The sequence below is a fragment of the Pundamilia nyererei genome, unplaced genomic scaffold, assembly GCF_000239375.1.
Source record: "Pundamilia nyererei isolate P.nyererei 1_Seehausen unplaced genomic scaffold, PunNye1.0 scaffold00251, whole genome shotgun sequence".
In the NCBI taxonomy this organism is placed as follows: domain Eukaryota; kingdom Metazoa; phylum Chordata; class Actinopteri; order Cichliformes; family Cichlidae; genus Pundamilia; species Pundamilia nyererei.
In genome coordinates, this window is record NW_005187652.1 from 88,627 (window position 1) to 112,507 (window position 23,881).

General features: G+C 38.4%; 2 protein-coding genes across 3 annotated transcripts in view; both read left to right on the plus strand.

Annotated features, from left to right (window-relative positions):
* The window catches only part of pamr1a (peptidase domain containing associated with muscle regeneration 1a), a 13,610-nt gene extending 8,580 nt beyond the window's left edge, over nucleotides 1-5,030 (plus strand). Inside the window, exons 6-11 of the mRNA XM_005749616.1 lie at nucleotides 182-379; nucleotides 500-694; nucleotides 949-1,015; nucleotides 1,681-1,946; nucleotides 3,023-3,363; nucleotides 3,939-5,030. Of these exons, the coding sequence (XP_005749673.1) occupies nucleotides 182-379; nucleotides 500-694; nucleotides 949-1,015; nucleotides 1,681-1,946; nucleotides 3,023-3,363; nucleotides 3,939-4,514 (1,643 nt within the window). The 3' untranslated portion in view covers nucleotides 4,515-5,030. The remainder of the gene's footprint in view (nucleotides 1-181; nucleotides 380-499; nucleotides 695-948; nucleotides 1,016-1,680; nucleotides 1,947-3,022; nucleotides 3,364-3,938) is intronic.
* A 3,061-nt stretch (nucleotides 5,031-8,091) lies between these two features.
* LOC102211357 (excitatory amino acid transporter 2-like) overlaps nucleotides 8,092-23,881 on the plus strand; it is a 23,822-nt gene continuing 8,032 nt past the window's right edge. Inside the window, exons 1-6 of one of the 2 annotated variants that reach the window (XM_005749617.1) lie at nucleotides 8,092-8,267; nucleotides 18,470-18,609; nucleotides 20,363-20,515; nucleotides 22,285-22,535; nucleotides 22,631-22,739; nucleotides 23,337-23,463. In XM_005749617.1, coding sequence (XP_005749674.1) covers nucleotides 8,242-8,267; nucleotides 18,470-18,609; nucleotides 20,363-20,515; nucleotides 22,285-22,535; nucleotides 22,631-22,739; nucleotides 23,337-23,463 — 806 coding nt within the window. In that variant the 5' untranslated portion in view covers nucleotides 8,092-8,241. Of the gene's footprint in view, nucleotides 8,268-15,460; nucleotides 15,732-18,469; nucleotides 18,610-20,362; nucleotides 20,516-22,284; nucleotides 22,536-22,630; nucleotides 22,740-23,336; nucleotides 23,464-23,881 lie in introns of those variants that run through there. The other variant, XM_013915048.1, reaches the window with a different exon arrangement.

Genomic DNA, 23,881 nt, shown 5'->3' on the forward strand with positions numbered 1-23,881 from the left:
TCTGTCTGTCTGTCTGTCTGTCTAAGAGATTTACACAGATAGATACTATCTATCGATAGATATAAGTTACTTTAGCTGTTTATATTATGTCAATATAATAATGTGCACCCTTATAAATGTTATGTTTATTGGTTATTCAGTGTTATCTTTCATTTATCACAGTCAGAAAATTTCTTTACAGTGTCAGCCATCAAGAATGTAGCATGCGCAGCACCAGACAAACCAGTGAATGGATACCTGCTGCCTGTATATGGTCCAGAAGAGGAGCTCATATTGGTAAACTACCGGTGCCAGCCACCTTTCAGGCTGATTGGCATGCAGCAGAGGACCTGTCTACCTAATGGCACATGGAGTGGCACTGCTCCCTCATGTGTAAAAGGTTTTTCTTGTGTGTTTTAACTCCTCCCATGGTGCTTGTTGTGTTCTGTTATAGTGTTTGCACACTATTATTGACAGTTAGGAAATACATTTTTCTCTCTTTTGTCTCAACTGCATACAGGTCCAACAAGCCTGGTCCGGTGCGCTCCTCCACCCAAACTGCTCCACGGATATCACAGACCTGCTCTTGACTCAGCTGGAGGTGCTGAGACAATTGAGTTTTTCTGTAAAACCTCCTACATTTTAAGTGGAAACCACCAGAGTACCTGTCTCTCTAATGGATCCTGGAGTAGCAGGTCACCAAAGTGTGTTAGAGGTAATAGTTTTCAAAAAAAAAAAGGAAGAAAGATTTAGGTTGTAGCTGCTTTTCCTCCTCGTTGTTACATGAGGAAAAAAAATAGAGTATAGAGTATTACATTGTAATATATTGTAAACTGGGTAGTTTATAAAGAAAGATTAGACATTCTTATGTGTTTGTCACTACAGTATTTAAGTCCCTGATATTTTTAAGCAGAATCATTTACATACACATCTACTTATTGTTGCCACCTGCTTGATTTACCTTCACAGTCTGTCGAGAACCCAGAGTTTCTGAACTTGTACGGCAAAGTGTTGTGAAGCCACACCTATTGCTAAGGTAATGTTATATGTGTGTATGTATGAGTTTTGCACACTTAAAGTTATTATTTTGGATTTTTTTATGTTACTTTGTCATTATACAAATTGCTGTGATGGTTTTACTTTGTGAGGAAAAAAACTGAACAATCCAACAGACTTTCCTCTTCCCTGTTCTTTGATTTGATAGCAGTGACAGCAGTTTATGTAGCTATCTGGTATATTGCCCTGACACATCTTTGAATTTTGCTCATATTCATGCCATGGGTGCTTCAAAGACCAGAATCGCGCACTTAAGTGCAGCATATTCAAAAAAAGCAATGTAGCATGCATGTGAAAGAAGAAGTCATTTATGCCCCTTATTGTGTCCCAGATGCTAAGCACTAGTAGAACTTGAAGCAAACATAGGTTATTCTCTTCTTGGTTTTATGATTGAGTAAATCCACACATTGAAAATGAAATGTCATTTAGCTCTAAAACAAAATAAGAAAGGACATGAGTGGGAGCACATTGGTAGAATTTGGAGGCTCAAAAAATATTGGAAATATCAGTTTGTAAACAATGAATAAGCAAATCTGTATATGGGTAAATAAAAGATAAACAAGATGTATGTATATGTATAAAAACTCACAATGCTTATCACACTGAAAAGATGAGCTTTAAAGGCAAACTATCTCTTTCTTTTAGACAGCGTTCAGATCAGACTCACCTCTCATCCGGATACAGCGTGGATGATTTGTTGTCCGCTGGCTTTATTCCACTAACATCCGGTGGATTGTCCAGAGAGAAAAATGATGACACCTCTTTGGCCGAGATACCTCGAGGTTTTCACCCAGTTTACACTAGCATCGACTACAAGTGTGCTTCACCTCTCTATCGAAACAAAGGAAGCTCTCGACGCACCTGTCTGAAGACTGGAAGGTGGAGTGGGCACTATGTTTCCTGCTCACCAGGTGAGATCAGCAAAAGTTTAGGCTTGGCTTGTTAAGTGAAATCTCTCTTATAAAACAGAGAAATATAAAACACCATATTGGTACATTGCACAGACACAAATACCAGCTAACTCGTGCTTATGGAGATGATACTTTTAGCTGCAAAGGGTCACCAAAGCAGGTGGAGCCACATGTTTGATTTTGCACATGCTTTTATGCTGAGTGCCCTTCCTGAAGCAACAATCTGATTTATCCTGGTTTTGGGCTGGTACAGTACCAGGAGTATGTTAGCCTGTGTCTCCTCCTGGTCTCAAACCAGGGATCTTTTGCATGCAAGACAAATGTGTACTTTTGTACTTCTGTGTACAGAAAAAGTATTAGTTTCACTGACTACAAGTGAGGAATAGACTCATCTGACAGGCTGTTAGTTACATACAGTTAACCAGTTTTAACCACACATTACCCGTTAGCCTTTCCTCATAATATCAAGGTTTTTTGCAACAAAGATGGTGATGGTGGAAACGCTCATCTTGAGGCTTCATAACATGATTCCAAAAACAAATGGTAGGAATTTGGTGGGTTTTTTAAAAAGCCAACCTAAAGTGGTCATTTGAGGAACTGCACTTTTTGGCTTTGTTTTTCTTCTTGACCAATACATTCCAGCGTTGTTAGCAAATTTCAGAAGTATATTCTTAAGTAAGCTAAATTGATGTGTGAACTTAGCTCTTACACCTGAAAGATTGTAGTTTGACTAAAACGAAATAATGATGATCTGTTTGAGTTCAGAAGCAACCTACCGCAGATATTAGATTCATTCTGTAACATTTATATTGCAATTTTGTGACTCTTCTGCAGTTACACGAGTCACGACACTTTTAAATGAATCATCTTGGTCACAGTGACATCTTATTAAGAAAAAAATTACGCAGACTTATTTTGATTTTGAAGTAATTCTTTGACATTTCTGGAAGTCAACTGATCATCATTCTTACCTGTCTGTCTGTTTTTAAGGGCTAGATTCTAATTTTAAAGCCACTTTCACATCTGCACTGTAAAATTTAATACGTTTCTGTTCTTTGTCCTCTCTGATGTCACAGTTTGTGGCAAATTTGACGCTTTCAGCAGACACAACCTCTCCGACGCTCAGTGGCCGTGGCACGCAGCCATTTATATCCGCTCACCACCTGATCACACTGCGAGCACCTACACGTCCCCTGGAAGGATCATAACAGACCAGCAGGGGGCCTCAGAGGAGTCCACATTCTGGTTCCTGGCCTGCAGTGGAGCTCTTGTCGCCCAGCATAGAGTCCTGGTGGTGGCTCAGTGTGTGGTAGACAAGAACAAGCAGCAGCACATTCAGCCTGAACATGTGAAGGTTGTCATAGGCAAGCAATACCATACACCCAGGGATGTGTTGAAAAGCCAGCACCACCTGAGGGTAAAGTCCCATATGCATGACAACTTTTTACTGTTTAAACTTGCCTAAACAATGCAGTCTAAATGGATGAGCATGTAATATGCAAATAAAAAATATTCATTAATGCCTTTTTATATCAGTAAATCCTTTGCAGGTCAGGTTATATGGCAAATGGTCATCTCACTTTCACCCCACATTAAACCTAGAAGCCACCATTTGGCCTGAAAATGACCAAACAGTGCTCATAAATATGTGGTCTTACATTAGTTTTTTCTTTTTTTGTAAGTCATAAAGTGCAGAAATGCTTATAAATTCTGCAGCACAACAGTTGATAAAAAAAAAAGAAAAATCAGTCTTAATTAAATTGAAGTTATTTTTTGGATATATATTTGTTTGTAAAGGTATAAAGTGGATAAGGTGCATATTTGATATGCACTTAAAGCTTACATGGAATGCAGCTATATTTTCGTTGGTTCTGCACATCTTGCATGCATATAATCTAATCTTGATGTGTATTCCAAAAACAACAAAACTTGGCATGCAACTCAGTAGTCTAACTTCCAATTCTCCCTCATCTTCTCTTTCTGCCCCAGCAGGTTTCAGAGATAGTAGTCCATCCAAATTTTTTCTCCTCACCAGACTCTGATGTGGCTGTGCTTAAGCTAAAAGACAAGGCCAAGATCAGAGAGCGCGTGTTGCCTGTGTGTCTACCCAAAACGCAAGGAGGGGAGGTGACTGCGCAGGAGGCTTACACCGCGAGGTGGATTTTACCAAGCAATCCGAGGCACCTGGGCCACTCTGCAACCTTGAGCCTGACAAAACTTGTTGAGCTGACTGATGTTACTCATTGTGAAAGAGAATTTGCTCAAGGAGGGGCACATACCACAGCGATCAGTGACAATTCATTGTGTGTCATTAGCAAACCGTCCAGTCCTCAGAGCGCCTGCCCAATTGTTATTCCAGGCATCACAACCATGCCAGCTGTGTTTTCATCCACAAGGGCTGTCTTGTCAGGTCACGAGGATACTCACCGAGCCTCTAGTGCAGGCTGGCAGCTGCTTGGTTTAGAGAGAGCAACATCTTTTGAGAAAAACAACTGCAACCAACCGAGTTACACAGTTCACACACAAATTGCAAACTTTCAAGACTGGATAGAGCAACATGTGAAATAGGTGCTTTTGGTACAATCTTATAAAAGGCAGAATTTCAGCAATGTTAATAATTAAATCTGAGTTCTGTATATTTCAGTGCTGCTAATTATGCAAAACAAACTAAACTAAACTGGTTTTAAGCACCTAATGCATACCTACTTCCTATACTACCACGTGATCGTTAGAACTCTATTATGTGTTTGCACCTGCAGCGATCACTCCCATATAAAACACATCCTCATGCTTCTAAGAATAAATTGCTGTAATAAAAAAGACAGACAACTGTTGACCTATTTATTCTCAAAACATGTGTAGTTATGTAATTATTGACATCTAAAACATTAGTTCCAAGCAGTTATTGTTTTGTTTTTTTAGTAAAGCTAGTTGATTTATAAAGTATATTGTGTGAAACATGTAACATGCTTTTCTACAATATAAATTGCACAATATGCATTAAAAATGTGTATTTCTGCATCATTTAACTTTTTGCCATTTCAAGTAAACTTTAATTGTGTTATATTTACAATCTATTTACAACTAGGAAATGAATTGTGTTGAAATAATTGTATCACACAATTTGACACAAAAACCATCTGCAAAGAACCTTGTGAGTACTTTTGACCAGCATTTAAATTGAATCTCATATCTCAAAGCTCATCCAGTGCTTTCTTGACTACTTTCACTTACTTTTCACATTTGGCAGTCCTCCCATCTTCATCTGGTCCAGAACATACCAAGTAGGCTGCTAACAAAAACTAACATCACTGTCTTCCAGTGAAATTCAAAATTCATTTTTATTTTTCATTAATTACAAACAAATATACAGTAAACCTGCTGAGACCCAATTCCACCTATCAGCCTCTCTGAATATGGGTCTTTTAACTGTTCCATGCTCTTATTTTATAACCATTGGCCACCACATTTTTAAGGTTGTAGCTGCATCTGCACACAGATTGAGCCTTCCTACCCTATCAAGGTGGCTGAATCTGTGTTTTGTTTGCTGATAACTCTTTTTTTTCTAGGTTTTTCTTAATCTTTCACCCAATATTCTTGGCTGTTTTTCACATCTAATGTGTGGAAGTGTGTGACAGGAAGGAGTGTATGATATATGCTCGTGTTTTTATACGTTTTGACACGTATGAGCACTTTTTCAAACACACTGCTCCAAAAATAAAGTTATTGTTATTGTTATTATCATTATTTTATTATTATTATTTTTATTGCACATTGTTTCAGTCATTATAAAGTACTTTAGAATTATTTCAATTGCAAATGAAATAGTTAGCCTATATTAACTTATCAGGAACAAACTGACTGGCAGCTAGGACTGGGCCATATCATACCGTTCACGGTAATACCAGTATAATGTTGGGCAACAATAAGAAAATAAAATATCACGATAGAATATGGGTAAAATGCGCAGGGCCTTTGTTTTCATATGCACATGGCGGAAAAAGCATGGTGATGACGGAGAACAAGAAGGGAGAAAGCGAATCGTTGAATGAAACAGATGAACCACAATTGGTTTGTAAAACTTCAGTGGTGTGGAACTGGTTTGGCTTTCGTCTGTCAGATAAACAACAAAGCACTACTTTTGGTAGAGCATGCTAGCGGGCCGTCGTTATTATTGTGGTTTTTGGAAAATACGGCACACTTAAAATCAATCCTTTGATTTTTCTGAAAATCGACAGTGCCCCTTATAATCCCGTGTGCCTTATGTATGAATTCTGGTTGTGTTTACTGACCTCGAAATAATTTTATGTCGTACACGGCGCACGGAAATCTGTCAAATGTTTTAGTACGACTTTGCTAAGCTAGGAACCCGCACCACTTGATGGATTGTCGGAGCATTACGGCTATCGTAGGCAGGAGCCTCTGCGGAGTGATACGTACTGTGCTTCAACATAGTATTACCGTATTACGTGTGTATAACCTCTTTTTAAGTTTTGTGGATATTATACGTGGTTATGCTGAGGATATGTCGGCCAATTTCCACTGGAAATGCCTTTTGGTTAAACTGTCAGCAAGGAATTTGCATTTGCACTGTAAACTTTTTATATAACTTTAATGCACTTAAAAAACAGCTGCTTGTTTAAGTGAAAATACATTGATGGGTTTTTTTTTTGCACTAATAAAGTTGTGGAGTTGTAAAGTGTTTTGTCTAGTGTCAATTATATCGTCAGTTATATCGTTATTGCAAATTTTCAAATGTATATCGTGATAAATATTTTTGGTCATATCGCCCAGCTCCACTGGCAGGCATAAAAAATTGAATAATAGAATGATGTACTTGGGAGACATGACAAAAGGCATACCTTCAGGCTGTGTTGATACCAGAGGCAGAGAGGGTTAAGATACTTTCTGATGTTTAAATAGTATTATTTGACTGTCACAGGTAAGAATATTGGCGCCTTTGGTTATAGTGTAGCGTATAATCATGCTATTGGCATTATCACTGACAAAAAAGAAATTGCTATTATTATTATTTTTTGTAATTCACAGATCATTTTAAGAAAATGTTTCTCTCGATCAAACTCTAGAGTCTGTCTCAAAACTCAAATGGACTTGACCGTCACAAATCAGGAGTTTGAAATAAGAGCTACTTCAATACGTCTCTCAAAGCAAAAGAGCCCAGTTACAATCTCCACCCTGTTGTTCGCTCTCTTCACCCAAGTAAAGTTTGACAAGTTACTGAATCTCTGCCAACTTAAGGCTCAATACCTCTGACCATCTTAAAGATGAGTGTAGCTGTGCAAATAGGCGTTTGTTTGCTTTTTTTTCGTAGCTGAAATTTAGTAACGTCATCATTATCAGTACTTGAAAATACACTGAGAAACAATTCCCTGAATTTGCACTTATTTACAATCTGTGCATGTGTCCAGATGCATAGAAGCACACTGTGTGCGCATGTATCTGTCACAGCACATACGCTATGAGCAGTGCCTGTGTGTCTGCAGCATGTTGGCATGTAAGGTTATGCATTCGTGAGTTTCTCTGCAAGACCGTCCAACATGTGCTGTCATTGAGAAACACACTGAGAGGATTTGCTAAACTTAGCTCTTACTCCTGAGACACAGACATCCGCTGTGCTCTCTACAGCTTTGTGCAGGACACCTTTCAGGCTGGCCAATTAAACAGTGAGCAGCACAGTAGTTGGTCTCTGCAACTTACAGGGAGAACTGCAAGAATTAAAGCAACTGCTGGCCATCTTATTTATGGTTGCAGTTCTGATCTTGAGATACCAGAGAAAATGCAATATTCTTATTTATAATGCCTTAGACAGTAACGCATAAAAGAATCTACTGCTCATTCAGAAATTGTCGAGAAACCCACCCTACTCAACAACAAATATTGCAAATGCACTCATAGCCCCTTCTCTTATTATTTACATTTAACTGGAAACCTTGAGTTTTGCAATGTCACAGGTCTCCCAAGGTTTCCATTTTACTGTATGATGTCATGAGGCTAAAAATGGGTGGAAAGTCTGCTCTTCTGTTACTCTTTAGAAGAGAGAACACCACAGCCACACCTGAGAGGAGGTACTGACCTCTAATCTCAAATCCACAGCCCTCTGTGCGTGCATCAGTGCGCTCACTGTGCATGTGCAGGGTGTTTGTTTAGCTTGCTTGGATTTCCATACCTTAGAGTAGGTGGATCCCGCTGAAGCAGCTACCTTTTCTCCAAAGAATCTTGATGCTGCTTCAGTTTTAAAGAAATTTACAAGGAAGCTGAGCAGGAAAGGCGATAAATGTATCAAGGAGAAGACTTCCACAGGTGAGCACTTTACATCTAAGGAAGAGGAGAGGTGAATAACAACACCCTCCTTTGTTTTACAGGAAATTTTCATAGGCATATAACTGGAAAGCAGGTTTGTGTACAAGTCACTACATATGGAGTCCACTCAAGGTCAGGAAAAGTTCTTTTTTGGTCACAGTGAGGTAAGCTGTCTGTAACTATTTGGCAAGAAAAATCTGCAAACTTTTTTTTTTTTTTAGTGCTGTGACAGAGTCCTAGGTATACTTTAAATGTAATGTTTGGTGCTTGGTTGTATTCCCACATCTGCTCTTAGGGCAATTGTTTGTTGTAGGTCAGCAGTGGATACTGACAAAGTGCCTAGCCAGTGAAAATCATCCATCCACAAAGACTTGAATTAAGCCACAAACAAATATCCTTTTAAAAGACAAAATGAATCACTTACATCTCACATCTGAAGAGAGGAACAAATCATAATGCATTTTATGTAGCTGACAGTTTCTTAGAGGAATGCAAAACTGCTTGCTTTTGGCCAACTGTGCATTATTAAAGATTTGTTGCTCTGTGCGATTGACTCCCACCACATTCTTCAACTGGAGACAGGGCTGCAAGGGGATGACATTCAGAAGGATATCCCAAAGGGCTACACTGCAAATCCCACTTCTATTTTTAGTTTAATTTTAAAAAAGTGTTTTTTTAAATTCTTCTGTCAGGGAGTGTAAGCTAATAAGGGTGACGAAGCAGTAGTGGGCCCTGATCAAAAGTGCTGTAGAATAGTCTGGTTTAAAATATTTATCAACTTTTTTTTTTAGTATATTACCATTGGAGGGAGGGAAATGTGGCTGCTGCTGTTACAGCTTTAACTAAACTGTTCTTCATTCAGGTTAAGTTTAAGAAAATTCTAGTGGTTTAGGTTTAAATGTGCCCTTTTTCTTCTGCACTTAAGGCCACAAAGTGTGTTTAAACATGATGCCAGGGGTTGCTCAACAAGCATCCAAATGTGATGAGTTTGGAGTCAGACCCATCTCACTATTGCCAAGACCTGGTTTACTGCACCAACGCCTACGCAGAATATGCTGAAATATCTTGGGCACATCTCTGAGATGCCAGTGCCTTTAACAAAGTGGCAGTATTTGATTAAATATGAAAATACGCTGAAATACATAAAAATCCTCCAACTGGTGCAACAGAAGACTTGGACGCAGTCATGCAAATACCTTAAATTCTGCACACAGTGCCCATTTATGTTGGGTCCTGGCAGACTGGAGCCTTCATATATGCAGCTTAAAATGTCCCCCTGTCCTGGGTTTGGTTTTATCCAGTTTCTTCTAGTTTTCTGGCATAGTTAAAAGACATGGAAGTCTGGCTGGCAGCTTTAAATTGTAAAGGTAGGTCTAAATGTGAGCATGAATGGCTGTCTGTCTCTATAAATCAGCCCTGTGACTGACTGCCAAACCTGTCCAGGGTGGCTTCAGTAGTTTCGATGGCTGTTATACATTAGTTTCTATTAGTTTTAAATATTCATTTGTTTTAGTATTATTAAAGGACTCTCCATTGGCTGGCAGCCCTTGTAAATGCCATGACATTTACAGGTAAAAGATCAAGCTGAAGATACAACTGTCAGGGATTTCCTGTCTGGGACTACATGTCCAAGCACATTCGAGCTGAAGCAGATTGCAAAACACTCTATATTATTAAAACCATTCAGAGTAGCGACTTCCTGTTTCTTAACGCTGTGTGTGAAATTTTCAAGAAAGATTTAAGTAGCCTTTGATACCAAGTAGTATTATTATAATCACTGAGAACTTCATCATCTTTTTCCTGTAGGTGACGCTCAGCTACTGTATATTTAAACCTAACTAAAGTTCCACAGATGCAAAAGGATCAGAGCTTCATCTCTCATTTCTTTGCTACGATATGGGGATGCTTCGGATGAGCATCTGCAGAAGTTACTGACTTACTAAAAAACAATAGCAAAGAAAAGCGAGCTGGTTATGAAACAATAATCTGTTTTTAATCATTTCATAAATGGGTAGAATTACCTTCTCTACTCTACAATTAAATCAATACCTCCTCTAAGTCTTTCGCCTAGTTAAAATCTTTTTGGTGGCTTAAAATTCCAACTCTTCCATTTGTCTATTCAGGACCCCAGGCATAAGGGAAACTGTTAACCTTTAAAAGTGCAATTACTCTCAGTAGGCACAGAGAGTACAGGAAGGCTGAAAAGCACCAAGAGGAACTTTGACATGTGCCATACTATAATTTACAGATGCAAACACTCATTTTAGATTTTTTTCCCCAGTTTTCTATAAGTGAGCTTCAGTTGTGCAGTTGGTAGCAGATGTTGAAATGATTTTAAAAGACCAGATGCGATACTGAAAATGTCATCACTGTCTATAAAACACGTGACACCGGTGCAGCGTGGGAAGAGGTGTAAGTCATTTTCATCAGCTCCTAAATTCATGATGCCTCCTTATTAAAAAAAAAGAACAAAACAAAACCTGACACATGGTATGCTTATGATTTTGGAGCTAATGAATGGGTTGTTTATTATCAGTGCCAGTTGCATCTAGTGCCAGACTACACACTTTCAGCATCTGAATGCAAAGTGACAAAAAAAAAGAATATCAGTCTTCTTGTCCAACGCCTGGTAGAACAGGAAAGAAGCGCATGTGCATAATTTAGCTTTATTTTGCCTGAGTTTGTGCGATGAGGGAAAAGTGGACTTTGTGAAACGAGTCTGAGTAGAAACAGCATTTCCTCCTCTGCTTCTCATTCTGAAGTGGAGAGCATGATGGCAGAGCCAGTCAAGAGCCCCTTATCCGATCTGAAATGTTTTAATTGTACATCTCCTGCATAAGTAAGAGCAATTAACTCTCATAATCAGGAGCTGGAGTAAAGCCCTGGCTCGGATCCAACTGAAATCCTGCTCTTACGAGACACGTGTCATTAAAATCATCACTGAAATATGATCATCAGTCGTAGTGGTACATCATGATTGCAATCCATACTTATGCAAAGCATGATGGGCTGCTGTTAGCCAGTGACAACACTCACTCTATATGACATTTAGCTTGTTGCAGTTTGAAGGCATATACATGTCTTTGTTAAAAAAAACAACAAATAATAAATAAATCATCAAGTCCATCAGTCATGACTTACAATTGAGGATGTTACAGTAGTAAACTATCATGAACTGATTTAAGTTATTATTTTTATTTATTTATTTATTTACAACACATATTTTAAACAAGATGGATTTCTCAGATGTCATGTTTTGCGATATTAAGTGAACATTTTGCATAGACTATCTCTGGTTTGCTCTCTACACAGAATCTCTTGATAAAAGTATTTGCAGGATGTGAGCAGACGTGACTGATTGGCGGTGTCTATACACTAAAGTCTCGTGCTGCTGTAATATCTTTGAAGTGTCAAAGCTATTTTTCAGAACACCGTGGTGACTGTTTTGTGTGTGTTATTAGTTTGAAAATGCTCAGAATACAAATGAGTGGTCAAGGCAAAACCATACACAATAGTAAAGGAAAATTCAAAGGACAAATAAAAAACATAACTTACTTCATTACTTCTTCTTGGTGCATAAAAGAAATAAAGTGCTTTGATTTAGTATTCCTCTGACTCTCTGAATAGAACAGATTCTGCATATCTATCTCGGACATTGCAATGTGATTCAGTAAAAATGCCATCTGCATCGATGAGACATTTAGTCTTTCGCTATTTGTGCAGGACTTTATTTTCTTCCAAGAAGAAAAAAGAAAAAAAATCCTACTGAAATTACTCATTTTCACTTAATGTGTGTTTTGTAGAAATAAGCACTACAGTAAAGTTGTATTCCTTTGACCTTGTAGCATTTACAAAGAAAAAAAGAGGCAATTATTCCTCCTTTCTTAATTTGCTTAAAATATGTCCCGTAAATATGAGAACATACTAGCAGGGGTCCTATTATAAGTTGTGTAGCAATGACTTTGGTTTTAGTTAAAAGCATACTTTATTCGCATCCACCCATCCTCATCAGGGTCGCAGGGAGGCAGGAGCCTATCCCAGTTACTATAGGGTGAGAGGTGGGGTACACCCTGGACAGGTCACCAATCTGACGCAGGGCTAACCCAGAAAGATAGACAGCCATTCACACCTATGGGCATGTTTAGAATCCTCGATTAAGCTAATGCCACTAACTGCATGTCTTTGGACTGTGGGAGTTAATTACTCAGAGAGGACCACACAAACATGGGGAGAACATGCAAGCTCTACACAAAAACACCCTGGCCAGGTGGTGGAGTTGACCTCAGGACCTTCTTGCTTTGAGGCAACAGTGCTAATCGCTGCAACCACCAGCCACCGTGCTGCCACCATGCTTTATCCATAATACTCATTCAACCAAACTTTAAAAGTGATTGGGGTGAAAAATAGATAAATACAGACTGTTTGCTGATGTAATTGTCTACTTTTTGATCAGATCTGCTACTGTTAGCCTGACCGAACAGTGAAATTGGGATCCATGACAAAGTATATACCCACGATCTCACACTTCATCACTTGATGATGAACCAACTTGGTGTTCTGCTCGGACCTTAAACTTCAATTCACCACCTAAGCCTGCATGTTCCATGCAGACTCCAGAAAAAAACATAAAAAGAGCATTCATGCATCTTGTGTTGCACATTTGCAACTGAATATAAATACTCCAAAGCTCATTGTGCCATTCGTTCTCTGGCCCATTAGCGACAACAACAATTACCGTTAAACCCTAACCCACAGTTCCTGGGCTTTGATTTATCCTCTTCAGTTATATGCACAATAGCTACCTGATTAACTAATGAACATTAAACCAATAATGAAACCATTTGGTAGTAATTCTCTTACAAGCTGTGCACACCATTCTATTGCTTTATTTTCATCAGATTAAAAGAAACAGCTGTTCTAAATTTTACGCACTTGATGTTATTGCTCATCAAACAATAAGTTGTTCAGTTAAACATTTATTCAATTATAAAATGGCCATTTGGTTTACTGAATTTGTCTTTAGATAGCTGAGGTCAGCACAGATATAGTTTGCACATCTGAATGCAAAAAGTAGACACTTGGAATTGCTTGAATTTTAACGTGCATGTCATTAAATTGCAAAACCAAATATTACAATTAAAAATAAAATCAGACTTGTGGTTATTTGCGGTGAAATTCAGCGTCTGCACTGCAAACTGCAGTCAGGAGTGATTGCAAATGTAAGAATGGCTGGTATTTGTGTAGATTGGAAGGGGCAGTAGTAGTTGTGATAAGGGTGGGGCTTGGTGTTCTTAGCTTGCTCTTTTTTACAATTAGTGAGTGTTACTATTATTATTTTTCCTAAATCTGATAATATTACCATCTAGCTGTGGAATTCAAAGAAGATATCTTAATGATTTTATGAAATTTATTCTATGACAGCTTAAGACTTGCTCTCCAAGTGTGCCTGATCCATTTCGGTGTGTATGTGCACTGGATTAGGGCGGCTCAGGACAGATTAGTTAATTATAGACACCTGCAGTCTAAGCGTGGCTTGTGTTGTCAGGTGTTGCGGCATGAGGCGGGCTTGTTGCTGAGAGGAGAAAAAGGCGGGGCTAGGTCCGGAGTTGCACGAACAAATGCTTTGCCATGTGCTCTGACTCCATCTCTTCTCCTGGCTCATGCTCTGAGAGCAGCTCCATAATTGGAATCCTCACTCTGTCTTATAACCAGCAACTCTGCAAACTGCGCGGAAAATAGGCCAACTTCTTAGAACAGCTATGTAGCCTTTGAATAAAAATCTCCTTTGATTCTCGCCAGTGTGACGACTATCAAAGTTGTTAAAATGCTCCTCTGATATCATGCACATCTCTGTAATCATCTTTTCCACCTAAAGTCAATCACTCCAACACTTTTGTTCTATCTTTCTTTTTAATTTGTTAAAATAAAGGCTGGAGTCCTGCTACCAATGAGTGCATGTAACATGTTCATGTCACCCTGTTAGACCAAAAGAACTTTCAGCAAGAGAACAATCAGACTGGGGCCAATCAATGTCGAAGCTGTGTTAAACACACGAGCTTCTGCAGATACCTCAAATAAACGCATAACCTGCTGCTGCTGTTGCTATGCTAAGTTTGCTTGATTTAAACACGGTAGAATTAGAGAAACATTCAGTGTTATGTTTTTGGATTATAACAGACATATATAGGGTTTAATTTACTTTGATTTACTTTTTCCTTCAACAAAGTCATACAATCATCTCAGTCTTGTTGTTTTTAAGCTGTGACTCCGACAGACGCTCCCTGCATGCTAAAACTGCCTTTAAAATTGACGAGAGACACAAAATCTTACTCAAACACGAGTGTTAATTTGTGTCTGATTAAATATTCCAAAATGAAAATAACACGAAAGCTGCAATCAGTTTTTCCGTTATGCTCTAATAAACCAGCGTTATTCTGCTAAATGACTTCTCCTTCAAGCTTTTTTGCTGACTAATTTGAAAGTTTTTGTTTACTCTAAACTTCTTGCTTAATATTAATTGAGAATTTGACATAAACCCTTCAATTAATTGAACAAATGTACTAATGAAGCATGCGATTAACATTCAAGCAAAATCATGTTACAAATAAATCAGTTTGCAACAAGCCATAAGGCAGTACTAATAAGCGGGCCACATTTGATTAGCCATTATTAAATGCAGCACCTGATATAAATACATAGCAGCATGAGCCATATGAAGCTGAAAATTTCAAGGGGAAAAGACGGTAGCAGCACTGCTTATGTAAAACGGCCATGCTTATGATTTTACCTAATCTCCACCAAAATGTACATTTACATTTAAAAAACTGGTTAATAGAGCTTGTGAAGTACTCCTATTATGAAAGGTGTCAGCCATGAAAAGCAGGCTTTGAATGATGAAATCTACAGTACTGTCATTATGAGTAAAATGGGTTGTACAGAATGGTATTTGTGCAGCCCCTGAATTTGAAAGTATTAATTATATACTCTCGAATAGACTTTGCATATTTGCATTGCCCCAAGGATCTATACATGCAACCTTTCTGTCTCAAATACAAAGTAAACAAAAACAAAAAAAACGCAAAAATAGAAGGGACAAAATAAAGATGGCGACGAGGATTTCCACTCTCTGGCTAATCTTAGCAAGGTGACTCCACCCCTCCTGTCTGGGAGGCTTCTGTCAGACCTCCAGGTTAGTCACCTTTATGCACCTTCCTGCAGCTGAATGAACGGGCATCTGTGATTGTGGATGTACATCAATTGCTAAAGAGGAAGTCATTTGCAGAATTTTAAGCACTGAAGGTGCTTTTGTGTGAAGGGAGAAAAACATACTTTTGGGGGGGCTTTGATTGGAGGATTTACCAATGCATGAGCCATGATTTTGTTAATTTTTTCACTGAAGTCAGTAGTTGTGTAGTGCCTCTCTACAAGTACAATTCCAACTTCAAGCAGCATACAAACCAACTGGTAAGCACAATTCGCAGGATGTAGTGATGTGGTGGTAGTTCATGAGATGAGTAACGGCAGTGAACGGTGTGTCTTCAAAATACTTTTTCATATGTTTTTTAGCAATTTTTGTGAAACTTTCCAAAGGATCATGCAACTTTATGCACGGGCTTGATGCATTATACAGTAAGTGCATTTAAGAAACAAAAGCTATAAGGACAATCTTTTGTCTGTTGTACAGCTACAGTAGACCTGCTGTCCTTGGTGATGTTTTAGTAGATAACGTTGTTTTTCATTGTTGCTGTTCTATTCTTCAGTTCGCTCTGAATCAACCTCACATTGAAGGGGTGTGTTTCTTTTAATGGTAAAAGCATAAAATTATTACCTAGCCTGCACTTTCCAGAAGACCTTTCACTTGTGAGGTCACTGTCCAACCCTGCTTACTCATTTTTCACATCCAATTATTTGTCCAGTGCTTTTGATTTTCTCCTTCTGCAGAAAAGAAGAAATTCGCTTTGAATACCAAACTATAAATTAAGTTAGCATTCACATGCATGCATAACAGTTTTAGGTAGGTAGTGGTGACACTTTGACTTTTCCTGGGAAGCCCTTGTCTGTTGCATAACTCAATCACTTGAATGCCTGAAGTGCTAAATTTATCCTCTTTAAAAGGCTTACATGTCATTAATGCCAGAGCACAGTGTATCAGACAGGCATGATTGACTTGGCAGTTGTTCTGTCCTTACCTTGCATGTTCCCTGCCCACTTACATGTCTTAGACAGAAGGGTTTTTTTTAAATAATGAATCATCAAATATGCTATTGATTTAGCAGATATACATATATGACACATTACTGAAGCTTTGTCTTACCTGTTACCCGTGAATTTTCATCTGCAGGATATTTAAAATACTTTAACTAGTAGGTGAAAAGGGATTTTTCTGGAGTTTATTGTTTTAAAACATCATTCCAGTTGTTCGTGTCATCAAGGTCATGGTTGCCCAAATGACACAGGCACGCGCTGTTGCATAACTGTGTACGTCTGTGCTCTACAGGATTTAAAGGCTGTACAGCTGAGAGTTGATCTTTAAGTCAAAGAGGCTTTACTCCAGACCACAACAAACCTGAGATACTTGTTGCTTCAGAGGCATCAAAAGGTAGTAAAATAAAGAAGTACATAGTCAGATGGATGAGCTCATTATCTGAAATTAACACAAAGCACCATGTCCAAGAAAATATCCTCAAAACTAAAAATGAATCAGTGAAGCAAATATATACATTTTGTATTTTTATACAATAGCTGCAGAAAACTCCAGCACTTAGCTAGCCACTTGCTCTTTTCTAGACTTGCTGACCACTCAAACACCTTTAAACCTCAAGTCAAAGTTACTCATATATTTAAACAGAGCATTGCTCTCTGTTTAAATTAAATATAGAGGTAGTATTTTACCCAGAACAGCATCACCATTTAACTCAGTATGTATGTCTTCCAACTGTGAAAGGAAACTAGAATATTCCCACACAGCCACAGGGAGCACATTCATACTCCACATAGAAAAGCTCCTGGAGACAAGAGACTGATCAGCAGAGGCGAACCAAGAAACATGTCAGAAGCATAGAAGCATCAATCCATCCAGCCATCTGTTCTCTTAACAGCTAGTATTTCAGCATACTCTCTATGGACAAAAATACTGGGTCACCCTTGGGCTTAGTCCTTGAATTCAGGTGTTTTCAGTCTTCTTGCTACCATTTGATGAAACCAACCCTCTTGCCATGTTGTCTGCCCTTACAAATTTTATAAAAGCATGAGTCATTTTAAAGAGCTCACTGAATTTGAGTGAGTTACCATAAGAGGATGCTACCATTGCAAACTGTCAGTTTGTGAAATGTCTTCCCTGCCAGATACTCTCTGTTAACTGTGAGTGGTCTTACTGCAAAGCAGGAGAACACACAGAGTGCGGAGTTACATAGTGGACAGTGAAGTCGCCACAGCTCTGGTGACTCATTGAATGCAGACTAATAAATCCTCCTGTGGTTTTAGCATCAGCATAAAAACCATGCATCAGGTGCTTTCTGGTATGCGTTTCCATGACTGAGCAACTCCTGTGGGTGTAGTGTGTCGGTGACCCAGTGCTTTTGTCCAGAAGTGTAGTATCAATTACAAGCACAATTTCTTCCTTATTTTGCCATCTTTTCCTCGCAGATTTTGAACCTGCAACACACTGGGTTGTATTCATGTTACTTCTTCTAACTGCAACTTCCTTTGGCTGTTGAAACTTGAGTGTATACAGTAGATGGGCATGAGCCCCCTCTACGGTGTCAATCAATTGCAATGAGGAGCTACTGGATGTGGGGGGACAGTGAGATTCATAGAGCCCATCGTCATCTATGCTGACCGTTACTGCATTAGCACTAGTTGCTAGTACAGTGACAACAGCATTATCTTTAAGTGGCTTTCAACTAACCTGCCCAAGGACATTTCGTGCCTTCTCATCTATTCACACACTACTGTTTTTATATATTTTCAGTATGTGAGATTGCATTAACACGTGCGGACATCGCACTTGAGTGTTCCTGCATTTCAGCTGTAATTACAATTTTTCTGAGTGCAATCTAAACATTGATTATGTGTTCTCTTAGCTACAAATCAATGCAGTTTTGTTTACTAAGCACTTTACACTAAAAACATAGTAGTGTGGCGGAGATGTCGTGATGGCTCTCAATTATTATTATAACATCTTCCTTCTCTACCTGTTCCAGTGCCAACAAAATGCAGAAGCAAGTTGAGGTCAGGATGGATGAGAGCCATCTGGGACCAGGGGTAGACCCACCTGAGAATCCATGTGGAACCCTCTGTGATAAGATTATGAAGAACATGGTTCTCACTCTCACCATCCTTGGTAAGTTATTTATTTACATTCATTCCTCCACAATATGCTTTTATTCATGGTTACATTTACACTGTGCAGTTTTAGGCTGTCCAAGACCTTTAGCTTACAGATGTGAAAAAACACTGTAACTGTCTCTATTGGATACATGCTTCATGGGTGATTTTAAAACAGAGTGAGAGAAATTGTGTTCTAGATGAACGGCAGGTTTCCAAGTGCAGATGGAAAAGTGCAGGTGTTGTCAGCAGGAGGGCAACGATAGAAATCTGCAATGAAGATTGAGTTTCCAGCAGTTGTTATAGCCTGTGAAGTGACCCTATAAATAAATAAACAAATAAATAAATAAATAAATAAATAAAAGCAAATAAAGCTGCACATCCTGTAAGGTATGATGCCAGGTTAATAAAATGTTATCAGATCTTTTTTTTTCCAGTCTGTTTTATTGGGCTCTTCTATGACAGGGAACTTATTAAAATATATATAGGTAGTGTAATCATCATGATGGTATTTACACAAACTTAGATTCATCTGGATCATCATGCAAGGTATGTCGACATACCAATCCATCACTGTGTGTCAACTGCCAAACGCTGCCCAGAGAGTACAGAAGGAACTTCTTCCTTCCATTTTCTTATGAGACCAATGTTTTGGTGCTTGATGGAAGAATATTAAAAAAAAAAAAAGCTATAGGATATTTCGACTGTCATAGCCATCACTGTTCTCCTCATGCTGCAAAAGCTTTGTGTTGTGTAAATGGAACTATCGTAGACTGTACTGTGCACTTTTTGAGAACTATCTGTAAAGGAAAATTTAGCCAAAAAGAAAATATTGAAAAACAACTAAACAAACAAGAGACGCCGCAAGCACGGTGCCATGTTAACGTCATTCACAGATATTTTCTGATTAGCAGAAGTCCCCATTAAAGTACACAGAGTCTATTGACCTTCTTAGTACAAAATCCAACTAAACAAATCAATACCTTTCCTATTAAATAAATAAATAAAATTCTATTCAATGGAACCTCCTGTTGTTGATCCCACATCTGATCAGCTGTTAGAGCAGATAAGAGGCAGGTGTTTCTCATCGTGTGCCCCGAGGTTACGCAGTCAGGGGAGAATGGCAACACCTGGCTCCGACCAGTGAAGCAGCTGCAGTTGACCTTTACTGCATTTCTAGAAGAAAATCACCTTTGGGGAAAAAGAGGGAAAAAAATCCCCTCCACTCAATGTAAAAAAAGCAGCCAATACTTTTTTCCCTTTTTAATTCTTGCTCTATCAGTGCTCTCACTGTGTGCTCCTGAGTGCCATTTAAATGCATAAATGTTCACAGCTTCTTTCTTGATGTTAAACTAGCAGGCAGCCATGACAGCCTAGGTTGTATTGCATTTAGACTGCCGTGCAAAACGCTAAAGTAGGAACTAACTTTGAAACGTAATTTCAGTGTATAAGAAGAATAGTTTACAAGCTTCAGTAACTTTTATGTCATCCTTTGGAGCTTTTTCCCTGCAAACCTTTTACAGATGTACGGTAACTGGAAAAATATTTAGACTGAAGTCAAGGTGATAACATTTTTGGTGTCATTACTTTATTAGCTGCTGTAAGGTGAAAAATAAGCAACCTTATTAAGTCTGATTTTTCACACTTTGTCACACTTTATCACCTTTCTACAAGTAATACTATGACACAGTGACTGTGGGAGGACAGGTGATGTTAAACAAATGACTGGCTCTGTGTTTGATTTTTTTCTTTTTTATTTGTTGTCTCAGGTGTGTTTCTGGGTTCCATCTCCGGAATGCTTCTGCGGCACATATCACCTCTCCCTCCTGATGTTATAATGATCATTGCTTTTCCTGGAGAGATCCTAATGAGGATGCTGAAGATGCTTATTTTGCCTCTTGTTGTTTCCAGTCTGGTCACAGGTGGGTGAGGCACAGTAACTCGAACATACGATGTTCTGCTGAATTTGCTGACAACTGTCGTGAAATGAGGTCAACGGTGCTACTTGTTACCTTGGAGTTGAGTCGCAACAGCAGAGATGTGAGAGTGGGTGTATTTTTTTTCCTGGTAAACTGGGGAAAAAATGATCTTAAAATTGCTTTTTTTACATTTTGGCAAAAGAAAAAAAAGAAGAAGAAGAAGAAAAAAAAGGGGGGGGGGGAGCAGTGGGAGGAAAAAGAGCCACAGAACAGATTTTGTTGATTTCATACTGCACAAGTACACAGGTGTTACTGTTTTTCTACACTGGGATCTATTTTTAGTGAATGCATGAGCCACAGTCTGTTACTGTGCAAAGAAAAAAATAGAGCTGAAAGTCGCATTGGTGTGAAGCATAGAGACACAGTTACAGTAAGTTCCCTGTGAGCCAGGTGTTTTTTTAACAAGCTGAGCAGAATGACTGTAATATAGGATTGTGTTTGACCTTTTTATGCCTTATAGTTGTGTTATAGCTTTATATTTATTCATTTCAAAAATATCCGAGGTTACAACATGAGATATCAAATTACTTTTAAGCAAAACTAAATATTGCTGACCAATATATTAGCAAATAATACTAGCAAACTGATACTGTATCAGTCTCTAGTTAAAAGATTCAGTTCTGTGGCACAATGTCTGTTTTTGTACACCCCATCATTATTTACAGCAGTTATGTTTCCCTAAGTTTTAGTTTTAGTTGCAAAATGTGTTCTCTCAGACTGATACGGTGCTTTTATTATGGCCACAGCTGCTTTAAACTAGCAATACCAATAAATCAAATGAGTTTTTATGTTTCTATAATGGTTAATCCATCAGTGTGTGCATGCTCTTAAATCCAAATTATATTTTTAATTATAAAATCGAATAATTTGTTTGTTGATGTTAGTGTTTTAGTAAACATACAGAAAATAGTAAAGCACATGATTATTATCATTATTTTTTTTATATCAAGATGCATTTATTTACTTCCATTCCTAAAAAGCAAACTTTAGTTTTATTGGTTGAATGTTATGCTTGATAATGTCAGACTTCTCAGAGAAGTTTGGCTCAAATTCGGGTAGAAAAACACGAATTCAGTTTGTTGTTTGCCTAACAAATAGCAATATAATTATTACGTTTTAAACGTGTTTTTTACAGATGTCTGAAATATTTGTGATTTCTTAGTTTTATGATACTTGGTTTAATAAATTTGTTAAGCACTGTAAGTTTGCTCATACTTAAATGGCAGTTTTACAGTAAGAACATTAACCCTTTATTCCTACACACCTCCTGATTTTGCCACCGCAGTCGCATCCATCAGTAAAAGGTTACTTAGTCCTCACCTTTATCTTATGATGAAAACATGTCATGCTAGATGGCACTCTTTACTGCACTCATTTAAACATCAATCATTGGCAAGTTCAGAGTTTGAGACTGTCACAGCGCAGCTGAGCTGTTCTAATGGCATTCTGTGACTCCTTGCTGGACTTCATACTTAATATTTCTAAATCACTTGATTTATTTCCCATCTGTATGTTATCCTAATGTATCTGAAAGTGGACTTTAGAGCTCACATGCCACATGCTGCTCTTATTGGAAGGACTTTAGCAATTTGGTTACAGTAGCCGATTAATTTAAACAGATTAATTTAATGACATCTTAGCGCCTATTTTGATTCATTATTGTCATTCTGAGTAAATATTATTATATCCTGTAAAACATACTTTGCCAACAGGACTAGCTGGTTTGGATGCCAAATCCAGTGGGCGACTAGGCACCAGGGCCATGGTGTACTATATGTCGACAACGGTGATTGCGGCTGTCCTAGGAGTGGTCCTGGTGCTGGCCATCCATCCCGGGAACCCCAAGCTTAGGGCCAATCTTGGACAGGGAAAGAAGAACGACGATGTGTCCAGTGTGGATGCTTTATTTGATCTCATCCGAAATCTTTTCCCAGAGAACTTAGTGCAGGCCTGTTTCCAGCAGGTAGGAGTTTCACAGATGGTCTTCGTCCACCGCAAAAATGTGATTCACATGTCAGTTCCTCCAACTGATTCTTGTTTTCTTTGCCTGCTGTCCAGATCCAGACAGTAACCACCAAAGTACCAGTACCCACTAACAGGACCAGAGCACCTCCGCAGTTCACAGTCAAAAGGTCACTTCAGTTCAAGAGTGGGATGAATGTCCTGGGTAGGTTTGAAAGCACGCCCAGTGCATAAATGGAATCACTTAGCAGGGTTACTGATGTAAAACAAAAGTTCTGTTTTAAAAAAAAGTTCCATCATCAAAGGGAAACATTCAGATAACACAAAGGCATCGATTGGCATCTGTGTCTGCAAACACAGATTTTTGAGCTCCTCACCAGGGGCGCCTGATGTAGGGTGTCTCCCTCTCCATTGTGCTCATGTTTATTAACATTATTACCAACTTAGGAAAGACTTATAACTTTACATTGGCTGAATTTTCTTTACACACTTTAATTTGTATTTAGTTTGCATTTAGTTTGCTATAACTAAATACTCTAGTTTGGTATTTTGAACATTCCCAACACCTAGGACAGCCTTTCATTCTGTACAGTACTTAAAATGAATGATTGGTTGCCTGTCACTTTAGATTTAGTCTACAATACATACAAATGTACTTTATATATTCAAAAATTAGGTATTGTACATAGCAGAATGTTGCTTTGCTGTCTAGTAATATGTCTGAATAATTCTTCCTCCGAGCAAGTAAAATGATTAGCTTTCTATTAATTTATACTAAATTATCATATTCCGTGTCTTACAGGTTTAATTGGATTCTTTGTTGCTTTTGGAGTTATTATGGGGAAAATGGGCGAAAAGGCCAAGCTAATGTTGGAGTTTTTCAACGTACTCAATGAGATTGTTATGAGGCTCGTTGGTGCAATTATGTGGTAAGTTCAGTTCATCACAAGCACTGTTCCACACAAGGTTAAAACAGCTGCAGGCCCCAATTTTTAAAAGGTAGAAAAAAGCTATCAGAACTTGAAAGTAGATGCCCCCCACCTGCAGTTCACCCCATTTTAAGCCCCTAACACTAAAACGCCACTCCCTGAAGGGATATTCCTAATGCATTTCAACAGGTTGCGTTGGTTTCCATAATAAGTATTTTTGCTCTTTAATACTTTCATTATCTGGATTGAAAAGCCCAGTGATTGGCCTAAAGCTTCTATTGTGGGGAACATTAAAGCTTGAAAAGAGACTCTCGAGTAAATACAGGAGCCTTGTACACTATCAAACCACTTGAATAACAACATGCTGCTAAATCAAAGCAAAACTGTGTCGCCTTAACAATTTATTCTCTTATATATA